At 37.5% G+C, this 13270-nt stretch overlaps 1 protein-coding gene across 9 annotated transcripts in view; it reads left to right on the top strand.

The window, feature by feature from the left end:
• Positions 1 to 13270, top strand: part of tns1b (tensin 1b) — a 265947-nt gene that overhangs the window by 119505 nt on the left and 133172 nt on the right. For all 9 annotated transcript variants that reach the window (XM_053627379.1, XM_053627378.1, XM_053627392.1 and 6 more), the window contains exon 2: positions 560 to 674. In XM_053627379.1, the coding sequence (XP_053483354.1) occupies positions 560 to 674 (115 nt within the window). The remainder of the gene's footprint in view (positions 1 to 559; positions 675 to 13270) is intronic.

Below are 13270 nucleotides of genomic sequence, written 5' to 3'. Positions count from 1 at the left end.
TTAGAACGTGCTTAATGCTTTCCAAATGTTTTAATAACAACCTACTAGAATGTTACTAGAACAACATAGCTGCTTACTGATTGGCCAATTGGACTATCTGACATTATAAATCCCTTTTAACAACTAGGTAGCTTACCCACTGTGACAAAGTTTCAGGAATCTGAGGTGGTAAGTCAGTGAGTACTTAATGACTCTGGTTAGTTGACATAATGACATCTAAATTGCTAATATGGTATCAGATTAATATGGTACCATAGCTATATGATAGTGCTCCACTTTAACATTTTCAAGACTAAGCATGCCTGACATGCTAATTCTCTCAGAGCTGTCACATGGTATTTTGGTGCATGAGATGGAAATAACTGGCTCTGGCTAAGTGGGTTCCAGGAATTTTGCTTCAGCCATGTTGAATAATGAAAGGGAAATCATTCATGCTTATTACCTCATGTTGGGTACTTGCTTGTTTTTTTTTCATGTATTGTATTTATACCACATAATTGCTTTAAATCTTGCTTTAAATTTTTAAATTTTGCTTTAATTGCTTTTTTTTTTTTTGTAGCCGGAGGATTTTGAGGCCGTTCACTCGCACACGTTCCGGGTGAAGACGTTTAAGAAGAGCAAGCACTGTGGCGTATGCAAGCAGACACTCAACAAGGAGGGACTCATCTGCAGAGGTCAGTCCTGGATGAGGGTGTGGGTGAGGGGTCATCAGAATCGCTGAGCTCCTGATGAGTGGTAATAGAAGGTCAAGAGTTACTGGGCTCGTGCAGAGATGAGAGCAATGGAGCAATTATACTGGCTTCCAGCACTGCTGAGAGGCCTCTGCAGATCAGATTTGATCATTAACCTGATTAAATCCGAGGAGGAGAGTGTGGTCTTAAGATTTTATGGAAGGAGATTGTCCATCTGAGTTGAGACAGTGGACAGAATACAGCAGGGGAATTGCTGCGACACAAGGTTCCTATTAGCAGAAAAAAAAGATTTTTTTTCTCTCTCCTATTTTTAATAACCAGGGCTACTCAGCTTAACCTTGTCCTCCTCAACAAATATATACCCTAAGAATGAAAAGAAATGCTTATAGTATGTATTATAGAGACCACAAGTGCTGTTTGGTACATATTATACATATTCTAAAGCAACTGCCTTTGCTTACATATTCCACCATATAAATTATAGCTGGACAGTCATAAGCTTGTGGTTTGGGGCTATTTGACTTTGAGCTCTGAAATGTGAAAATTGAACGTTATTGCAAAATGGTGATTTTAATACATTTCATCTGCGCCATCAGAGTCTCCTGGGATAGAGCTCCAGTGGAAACTGAAAGCACATTTAGTGATCACGAGGCATAAATAAAAATAAAAGCTTGTATGTGACAAATATATTCTGTGAGAGTATATATCACTGACAACAAGGCAGTCCATCATCATTAGTACATTAGAAATAGGAATAGCTAAAATTGTGGACTTTTTTGCCCACCATTCTGGGAACATTTTGAGAAAAAGAAGTCAATTATTTTATATTAAAAACATATTTCTTATAATGACTAAATAAAGTGACCATTTTGTCAATGACTGCAGTTTATTGGAAGTAGGGAAAACATATATGCAAAGAAAAAGGAGATGAGGAAAACCTCTGTCTTAGATTAATGAGCTCTGAGATTCAGAGACAGCCTTTATAAACCAAACGCTTAAAGGTCGCTGTATTTCATAACACTGCATGGTCAAACCTTAAAATTCTCTAGGGGTGTGTCCCAGTTAAGCACTATTCTGACATTTAACTTAAGTCACATTGAAACCACTTCATGACCTTGATTTAGTATATCATGCCTACATTAGCACACATTTAAGTATGTTGGAAATTCAGTTAAAAAGAAACTACATTTTTGTACCCTGTCTCTTTCACACTAAAACACCTTCTTAATGTAGATACTTTCTGCTGCTGTTGGTACAAAATATTTGACAAGCTGACAAAATATTAGATTAACTGACAAAATATGTCTAGTTCATTGTGGGAAAACAAAAAAGAATGTGCTGTAGAAAGGGCGATTTTTTTTGACTGAAACTCTATTTACGTTGGTGAAATGGTATGTTGTTTATTTAAGACAAACTCCTATCTGTGATAACCTTATGCATATGTACATACAAATTGTTTTTCCAATCACACGTAGACACCTATACATACTTCCACTGTCTGAACAGGTCAAGTTGGATGGTTAAAAGCATGAGGGCAAACACACATACACATAGTGAGGTCCAGTCTTTGGAAATGTCTGGAGGGCCTGATACTGTACAGTATGTCTGTTGTGTGTGTTTGGCCTGGTACTGAAAGAAAGAAAGGAGATAGTGAGAGAGAGAGAGAGAGAGAGAGAGAGAGAGAGAGAGAGAGAGAGTATGTCTGTTATCTCTTCCAGCTTGGCCTGAGTTGCATATCATGCACACAACTTTCCCAAAGTGTTACCACTATGATCAGTAAGGAAAAGACTTCATGAAACAATATCTCCATCAGGAAAGAAGTCACTGAGTGACCAAACACATTTAGCCAGAGGTGCCTGTAAAACAGCCCAATTGAAACAGTTGCAATCAAAATTATTCAACCCCCATTACAAATCAGGTTTATTGTCAAAATTTACAGACTTTCAGCTATTTGCAATGAACGAATGAAACAAAAGCAATTGAAATAGTTCAACACAATGAATGCTTCAAGTGGGTTCCCCAAATTCAACTGAAAATGCAACTTATAATGACTTCTCCAGTCTCAAAATTATTCAACCCCTTCTGGCAGCGTTCCTGAGGAATCTTAGCCCATTCATCATGAGCATCGGCCTCCAGTTCAGTAATATTCTTGGGTTTGTGTGCTGCAACCGCCTTCTTCAAATCCCACACGAGATTTTCTATGGGGTTCTAGTCAGGTGACTGTAATGGCCCTGTAGAATCTTCCAGGTCTTCTTCTGCAACCAAGTCTTGGAGGAATTTGAGGTATTCTTGGGATCATTGTCCTGTTGGAAGGTCCAATGACGCCCAAGCTTCAGCTTCCTCACAGACCCCCCCACAGTCTTGCAAGCGAAATGTGAAATCTTGCCTGTTTTTACTCCAACTGCTATCTCAGTATCTGCTTGTAACTGATATTTAATTTGGTCTTCCGAAGGTTTGAGCTGTGCCAAGAGAAACAGTATTGTTGTGCAATGGACACAAAGCACTGTGCCAGATGTAACAAAAACAAAAGGAGCTGTAGAGGCATGAGACACATCAAGCACTGTCACCTTCAAGAAAACACGACTCTTTGTACGTCAAGCATTCTGCAGTGCACGTTCAGAGACATATTCTTATCCTGGACATCCCTCCTGATCAGATAGATGTGACCTGCAGATCAGAGAAACTTCTAGCGTTTTAAAAACTTTTTATCTGACTTTTTATATACCTAGCATGCTGTAGGTCTCCCAGATTAGGGGATTTCACCTTTAGTACTGGAGAACCTACAGAATTTAAGGCTTTCTCCACTATATACACATGCCATGCATCTTCTCAGATAAGATGATTGACACGACCATGAGATCATGGATCAAGTCTGAGTCAGATCTAAAATCTTTGGACATAAGTCTGAGTCGTCATACCATTAAGACGATTAAGCATGATGTGGCTCAGCATGAAGTATTATTGTTACTATGCTGAATTTTCCTGCATTTTTAAAATAATATCTTGAAGTGCTGCATTCCTCTTACACTACAGCCAACACTATTTTCCAACACTATTTTTTTTTTAAATTAAAGAACAAGACATTGTTTTTTTCTGTTTATAGTTACATTTTATGTTCTGTCTGACCAGCCTCTCTGTTCTCTCAAAGGTCCCATGTTGAAAACTTAAAAGAACAGATTTACCTCAGACTGTGACAAAGCATTGAGGACTAAAAATGCTAAATAAACAGAATCTTTACAGAAATCTTTACCACATCAACAATAACACACTTTTTAAAAGAAAATTAAATTTGTTTATCTGGAACATCTGCCATCCGAGTTGTAGCTATAGATTGGATAATTTATTAGCATAAGTACATTAATATAAACCTGCGATGTGCCTTGCAGCTAGAATGACTCTCTAAGCCATCCTTTTATACTTTCTGACCAAGATAAGTACGGAAGCCCTAAGTGGCCTTGTATTATAATTTTTTTCTTTCTTGTTTTCTCGTGATCTTGACAAGACATAAAAGTTGTTTTCTCGTGATCGCAACTTAATTTTGTTAAGCTTCTACGTGTCTTCAAAACAAGTTTCTAAAACAAGTCTCTAACAAGTGGCTAAATGATACTACAGAGGTTGTCAGGAACATTAAACGTCATCACAACAGGAAAACTCATCTACTACAGCCTTGTTGTTTTTATACTTGCGCTCAACTCAAACTTTCCAACTTGTAGATGTGTCAGTTTATAGTATTTTCCAATTGTAGTTCTTTTTTAAATAAAGATTGAAAGAGTTGTCGGTAGCGTAAGGGTGGTGACGTTGAAGTCATATGACCGTGGTGTAGTTCGTTTATAGCCTAATATTAGCTTTTTACTTCTGGCGATTTTATTTAGGCTTAAAAATTTATAAAAGTTATGTTCAGTTGTGATGATTATCTTGATAAACAAAGCATGTGAGAATCATAAACTTTTGTTGGTCACAGAGCTTATTTTCTGCAATAATCCAAAAGCCAATGGAAAAATCCTATTGGCTTTTTGTCGAGGGAACCAGGGTGATGCTAACTTCTGGGGTGGCCTACAAAAATACGACATCCCTGAAGGATTGACGACTTCCACATTAGTGTTTGACACTTGAGAAGGGGACACCCCTCTCTCTTAATCTGAAATCTCTACAGCAGGCAATTATCACATTTATGATGGCGAAGATACCAATTTGCATGTAACACCAGTCCCATTCTCAAGGCTAGAGATTTTCTTGCGATAAAATTACGTTGTGAGAAAAGAACTTATGTCGAGATCATGAGAAAACAACAAAGAAAAAAATTAATAATGCATAGTCGCTTAGGGTTTCCACAGATAAGAGAATCTATAAGCATTGTGGTACAATGAAAATTGACCAGCCATATATCAGAGGAATCAGTACTATAGACTCCTAGACACATACAGTAACATTATGTGATGCAAGATTACAGGATGAGTATACAAAGACTAAAATAAATATATATCTTTCTTGCCATGTTTCAACACATGACGAGTTGAGTCAAATCTGAAATCGTTTAAGGTCAAGATACAAGTAAAATGTAAAATCCATTTTAGTATGTGACTGAAGTGTGTGTCTGTTTTAATTGGAGACCAAGCCTGGGATTAGTGAGTCTCTAAGTAAGAGATGGTTAGTAGCTGCTTTTAAAGGTAAATAGTCTTAGAGTTTTAACCACAGCACAATCAATCATGGTCTATGCGGACGACAGCTAAATCATACTGAAACCTCCTGTTGGCTCTCCACTGCATGTGCCAGAAGAAATGGTAACACATCTCAAAAGGTTATTGGTCTCTTCTGGGCTGTGGGTGTACTTTTTTCATGAACAGCACTCTCTTTAATTAAAAGGTTAGATTTAAGTACTACATGTAGAATTAAATTTTAAGATTTACTTACTTTCTTGATTACAAGCTATGGTTTGTACAAGAAGTATTCATATTTGCTTTTAGAAAATGTCTAGGACTTAATTTGTATTTCAGGTTCCCAGTGAGAAATGAAAAATGAATTTGAAAAATAGTTGTACAGATTTTAATTCATCCAAATTATGGATTCATTCTTGGGCTTTGTGAAGCTAAATCACATACCAGAGGATGGTTAAATGCTTTAATTACTAGACACTGTGCTTCATCTGCAAAAAAAAAAAAAAAAAAAGACAGCTGGCGATTTAAGCAAATAGCTGCAGACTAAATCCTGAGAGCTCATCAACTTACATCAGTTTTATATCACTATATATTTGTTGTGTTTAGTGATGCTTGATTGCTTTATGATTCCTGGCTTGTAGGTGAATCCAGCATGGATAAAGGCCAGCATGGTGATTCTGTTTTTTGGAAAACTCAGCAGTGCTTAGTGCCATTTACAATTAAGGATGCTGCATTATCTCAGATTAAATGTCACTTCTGTAAAATTAGTAGCTGTTAAGAGCAGAAGGAAGTAAAACCATGCCAAGGCTGTGCCAAGAGGGAGGGGGAGAAAGCTTCATCATCATTATTGATATTATGGTGGCATGGTGGTGCAGTGGATAGCGTTGATACTTCACAGCTCCACAGTCTGGAGTTGTGTGGAACTTTGAATGTTCTCCCTGAGTTTGAGTGGGTTTTCTCAGGGTTCTCCAGTTTCCACCCATGTCCCAAAAACATCGGTGGATTGGTGACTTTAAATTGCCAAAACTACTCTCACAAGCATAAAGTTTTAATATGAAGCAGTTATCAATAAAGCAGCACCATTTCAATGGAGCATATCGTGCTAGTTTACATATTTGCATAAAGACTACTAATTTTTCAAATAATTGCTTATTTCTCAAGTTATCTGTTTTGCACAACATCTCTTGCATTCTCTGGTACAATATGTCCCTCTTCCTGTATTTAAATCAACATTGATTTTAAGACCACAATAAAACACACCCTCATGTCAAATTACTCTCTCTCTCTCTCTCTCTCTCTCTCTCTCTCTCTCTAATCTCCTCTTGCATATGAGGGCAGCTGACTTGTGACCTTGTGACTTGAGACCTTGTGTCCAGTCTCCTGTCTGCTATTTCTGTCTCTGTCCCTGTATCTTGTTTAATACAATTTCTAATACAATAAGACTCGCAATTAGAACACTGTCTCTCTTTAAACCCCTCTAACAAGTCATTACATTGTGATCTGCAGACTGAATTAACCTGGCACCAGAACCCAAATTATGTTATTTATTTTATACCTTTTTTTAAATTATTTATTTATTTATTTATTTATTAACTTTTAAAGGTAATATTAGTAAAGCTGGTAGGGTATTGAGTCTTTGGTCATTGGTGGCAGTGCTAATGTTGGTTACAATTACGATTGATATTGGATTTTACCTATACTGATAACTAAGTTGGGCAGTACCTGCCAGTAACCGATTAATCAACCCATAGTTTCTAAAATTGATACTGACTGAAACCATAACACTCAAAGTAAAAATATTGCTAAACTTTATTACAAAAATAAACAGTACTGATTGTACCATGAAAATTTACTGTACTTTTTTAAATGAAATATATATATATATATATATATATATATATATATATATATATATATATATATATATATATATATATATATAAATATTAACTAAATAAAAGATATACTTTATTAACTTAAATAAAAGATATATATCAAACTGAACCAAAAAGTAACACTCCAAATAACATATACAAATAGAAACATATAAAATTAATCAAAAAACACTTCAAATAACATAGTCTGAAGTTGGAGGAGCATCAAAAATAGTATCTGAAGCCAGTTTCAGTCAGCTGTCATCACTGGTCTTACGCTGCTCTCTGCCATCTCCATCACTGAGCAACTAGTGGAATAACAATTAACAAATACAAATAGATATATCCAAAATGAATCAAAAACACTTCAAATAACACAACAAAATTTGTCAGTGATAGTTTTTATTTCACCTCTAGAGGCTGCTCTCGAACTGGAAAAACTATTGGTGTAGATTTTTCTGAAGTTTATAAAAAATAAACAGGAAGAGAGTGGCCTTTAGAGCAAAATAAAAACTATCACTGACAAATTTTGTTGTGTTATTTGAAGTGTTTTCTTTATTCATTTGGATGTCTCTATTTGTATTTGATAACTGATAGTCCCAGAAATCAGTTATTGGTGCCGATTTATTGGCAAAACCAATCAATAGGTAGGCCTCTAGTTACAGTTATATTTGTAATTTGGACATTTGAATTATATTACAAATGATATGAATCACAATGAGCTTATTTACATGTTGCATAAACAAGTTGAATTTAATGCCTCAGCATGGACAATGCTATGCCATCATTTTCCCCGATAAAACTCTTGAAAACTAGCTTTAAACATTAACTCTTGTAGATGGGATAAAATGTATTACAAATTAGATCTTAACAGATTATACTGAACAACTGACATTTTCTTCAGCCAGACTGCAACTGCTAGCTACAGAGTTAACATTATTGTTTGCTAACCAATCAGTCTGTAGTATGCTAACCTCTTTTAAATAGGCAATTAATGTAAGTGAGCTCATTTTAGTATTCAGATGAAGTTTTGGTTGATGATTCTGATGGTACTTGGGTTGATATAATATATGGGGATTTTGAACATGAGAGTGCTGGGTATGAAAAGCATATTGTTTTAATACATTTTAGCTTAATAAATGATTTGAGTCTTAAGTCAGTTAACACAATCGAGTCTTAAGCCTAGCAATCCAACCTTTTTCTGTAAGAGAGAGAAGGACTTACATTTGTATGCTTTGGCAATATGAATATAACACTATTTGTCATGCCATTAGAGCAGCATGAAATAAACTGAACCGAGACTGAAAGCATAGTCTGAAGTTGGAGCAGCATCAAAGATGGAATTTGAAGCCAGTTTCAGTCAACTGTCAGTACTGGTCTTATGCTGATCTCTGTCATTTCCATCATTGAGCAACCAGTGTAATCCTCAAGAACGTCCAGAAGTTCAGGCTTATGCGGTACAGGTCTGGAGCTTTGATTAACACCCCCATCCTCCCCAAAAACACACACACATACACACACTCTGAAAACCACTGTGTTTCTGTGTCTGAGCTGGCCGCTGTCTGGATTAACCCGATTTATGAGACAGGCCCTCTCTATAGAGAGCACAAAGTGAACAGTGGGGGCTCGTTCTGGTCATTGTAAGTGGGTAGGATTCAGTAGCGCTAGATAGAGGGCAAGACACTGCTCATGAGTATACAGGAAAAATTCTTCAGCACGCTGACTAACACATCTAAAGAAATAATGAAATTGTAAAGAGTGTTTCATGAAAAGGCCACTACCTTTACTAACAGCCACTTGCGTCTTTCTGTTTCCGCCACAGTTGGTGCCCCTGCTCTTGTCTACTCTCAACTCTGTTTACAAACCTTCCAGAGTCACATGCTTCACTGTTCTTTCCATCACCTGTATGTCCTCTGTGTTGTTGCCAGGATATTTTCCATCACAATAACTGGATGACTCAATATTTTTCCTGCAATGAGGCCAGTGTGTGTTTGGATATGTAAGAGTTTCTAGCTCTGGAATAGGTTTGGATGTGCTAGGAATTTTATTCAATTGGACCATCAGAAATTTTGAAATACCAACTAAAATTTCTGATGGTCCAACTACATAAAATTCCTTAGTGATTAGCTCATGGCTACAAATAATATTCGCACTAGTGCTTCACATTACCACTTTTGACTAGCATCACATACTTTGGACAGATGAGACGCCTGATTTGAATTTGAATTGGAGAATAAAAGTGCATAAAGATGACAAATCTATGAAAGTCTGTGAACACTTTTCTCGATGAGCTGCCATCAGGGAAATAATTGATATAAATGCACGTGATTGGCCACGACAAGCCATGCCAATAGATCTGCTACATGGTTCATGTTTAAAAAACTAGGGTTGCTGAACTACAGCCAGGTTTTTTTTTCCTTACATGGATCAGATCTGCTACAGTATTTTTCAAGTAGCTGGTTCAATCCAATGAAATATTTTGCTGGGGCCACATCTGGACCATGATCCCCTCTACTAGTGTGTGACTGAATCATTTTTAAGAGAGAGTCCAGTGTGTGTTCATCTTCAGCCTGAAGGAGAAGATCCAGTGTGTGTATGTTTGGTCGTAGGGAAGGCTATGTGTGTGTGTGTGTGTGTATATATATATATATATATATATATATATATATATATATATATATATACATACATACATACATACATACATGTATACAAATATATAAATGTATGAAAAACACATTATTAACACATTATTTTATGTTTTACTTTGAATTTAATTTATTTTTGAAAACATACACTTATTTCTAATCTGATGAATACAACACACTCCAAAAAAGTTGGGAAAGCCGACTGTTTACCACTGTGTAACATCATCTTTTCTTTAAATAACACTTATTAAGCATTTGGGCACTGAAGACACCAGTTGGTTAAGTTTAGCAAGCGGAATTTTTCCCCATTCATCCATTATGCATTTCTTCAGCTGCGCAACTGTACGAGGCCTTCATTGTCTTATTTTACGCTTCATAATGTGCCAGACATTCTCTATCAGAGACAGGTCAGCACTGCAGGCAGGCCATGCTAGCACCCGCACTCTCTGCATACACTACCATGCGCTTGTAATCCAGGCAGAATGTGGTTTAGTGTTGTCCTGCTCTGGATAGCAACATATGTTACTCCAAAATGTGTACATGTCTTTCTGCATTAATGATGCCCTCACAGATGTGCAAGTTACCCATGCCATGAGCACTGACACACCCCCATACCATGACAGATGCTGGCTTTTGGACCTGATGCTGATAACAGCTTGGATGGTCCTTTTCCTCTTTGGCCCGGAAAACACAATGGCTATTTTGTCCAAAAACTATTTGAAATGTTGATTCACCGGACAACAAAACACTGTCCATCTCAGATGAGACTGAGCCCAGAGAAGTGGGCAGCGCTTCTGGACAGTGTTGATGTATGGCTTCTGCTTTGCATAGTAAAGCCTTAACTTGCATCTGTGGATGCAGTGGCGAATGGTGTTAAGTGACAAAGGTTTACCAAAGTATTCCCGAGCCCATGTCAGGATATCCATTACAGACTCATGACGGTTTTTAAGACAGTGACGTCTGAGGCATGGGAGATCACGCGCACTCAGAAGTGGTTTTCGGCCTCGCCCTTTACACACCGAGATTTGACCGGATTCCTTGAATCTTTTTTCCTTGAATATTGTGCACTGTAGAAGGTGAAATGCCCAAAATCCTACCGATTTGTCTTTAGGGAATGTTGTTCTCACATCACCTTCTTATTTCAACTTGTTACATCACTATTAGTCCTAAATGGACCCTTTCCCAACTTTTTTGGAACATGTTGGAACATCACTTTCAAAATAAACGTTTATCTTCAAAAAGCTGTGCAGTTGATTAGGTAAAACATCAAATATCTTGTCTTTATATGTTTTTTTGTTTAAATACAAGTCAAAGTACATTTACAAATCACTCCTCTTTGTTTTTATTAGCATTTTCCATACTGTCCCAACTTTTCAGAATTGCGGTTGTGTATATATGCGCGCGCGCATGTGTGTGTGTGTGTGTGTGTGTGTGTGTGTGTGTTTAATATATGTTAAATTTCTCTATATGAGAGAGTCCAGAGTGTGTTTAGTTATGTAAGACGATCTGGTGTGAAGTCAGCTTTTAAGTGGGGGTCTGTCTTGTTTTTGGTTGTGCAAGAGGTCTTGTGTGTTCAGCAGTGGGAGAGGAGACGATGAATGTGTGTGTTTAGCATTGGAGAGGGTCAAAGTGGTGTGCTCAATTTGAGAGTGTTTCAGTGAAGAAGAGGGCCCAGTCTGTGTTCAGCACTGGGGGACACTTGAGAGATTTTAGTTTGGTTTCAGGTTCGTAGAGGATCATGTGTGTGCATCCAGTGTCTGTTTTTGCTGTTGCAATCCTGTACATGTTTGGCTGTGGAAGAGGGCCCATTGTACGTTTGGCTGTGGGACAGGATCTGATGTGTTTTTGGTTGTGAGAGAGAGTTTGGTGATTTGAATGAGGTAGGTAAGGGTCCAATGTGTGTTTGGGTCTAGGACAGGATCCATTGTGTTTCACTGTGGAAAAGGGTCCACTGTGTGTCCAGCAGTGGGGTTAGCATGCATTTGGACACGTGAGAGGTTTGGAGATGATCCTGTGTGGTTGTAACTGAAGTTCCCATGTGTGTTATGCTGTGGCAGAGAGTCTCCTTTAATTGGGCTGTGGAAGATGGTTCAGTGTTTGGTTGTGCAAGAGGATGCGGTATGTGTTAGTCTGATGTGTGTATGGTGCTGTGACAGTACAATGTGTCACAGTGTCACAGTGCAGTGCACTGTGCAATTTCTCCACTGTACCCTCAGTTCTGCAACATGAGCTCATCTATTTGTTTTTATTCCAGAGCCAAGTCTGATTTTCACTATCATCTACTGACCTGCCATTAACAATGTGTGTTGTGCTCGGGCACACACTCCTTTTGAGATGACACATCTGTGTAAAAATAACTTGTTAAGCAGTTTTATTGGCTTGATCTGCTGGGCCATTTGCTATTCTTACTGAATATGGATAACAGCAAAGCCCGAGCTGAACGTTTTCCTTATTGAGTAAGAAAAGCAAACAACCCTGCAGGTCACATTTGGCAGATGAAACAAGATATGAGGTGCCTCCAGGAAGAATAATTGAATGGTGCTTGTGTGTAAATGTACATACACACACCATTCCAATATGTCAACATCATGCAGTTCCAGGCCTTGACTTGACACACTCCCTTGTACACACGCACAAAAACATTACATAACCTAAAGTCCCTTTCCCATTGCTTGTTAGAGTGTCCTGGACTTGCAGCTGCTCTCCTTGAATTGCATTAGTGAAATGAGAAAAGGAAGATTGATGTTGTCGATCATTGACTCCAACTGCTGACGGATACGTTCTGCTCAGACTTTAATATCATTAGCTTAATCAGCTTCCCTATGCTGCTCTCTATTTCAGCACTCTCCCCATTGCTTGCATTACTAAATACATATAAAAAAAACACTCATTCTCTTTATTGTTGCTTATAATGTCTACTTTCCATAATGTAGAGTCAGGGAAACACATATTTATATCTATTCAAGGATTTTTTTTGCTGTAAAATCTGCATGCACAGTCACTGCTGTGATTTTAAATAACCCAAGTGACTCAAGCACCGTAAACATCCTGTAATGAAGTGAAGTAACACTTCCCCCTTGTGTACAGTTGCTTGATGTGCAGCCTGTTAGTTCTGTCTTTGTGATTTTATGACAGAAAGAATAGATGATGCTTTACTTCTTTTTCCTGACAATGGTTTATAGTAATAATATCTTCCCTCTGTTTTAGTTGAATGAACCCACTTCAGTTCAGGAAAGTGCTTGGGATCATGTTTGATCTCTACCTCAAATGTATCCATAGCACTTACTGGAATATATTCCGTATAGGAAAAATTATCTTTTACTTCTGAACTACTGCTCTTAATTCTTTTTTTCCCCAGTTTTCTCCCAATATGTGTTTAAACATGAGGCAATAACGTGCTG

The sequence above is a fragment of the Ictalurus furcatus genome, chromosome 6, assembly GCF_023375685.1.
Source record: "Ictalurus furcatus strain D&B chromosome 6, Billie_1.0, whole genome shotgun sequence".
NCBI classification, from domain to species: domain Eukaryota; kingdom Metazoa; phylum Chordata; class Actinopteri; order Siluriformes; family Ictaluridae; genus Ictalurus; species Ictalurus furcatus.
The sequence above is the reverse complement of the archived record's forward strand: the minus strand, read 5'-3'. Positions and strand labels throughout refer to the sequence as shown.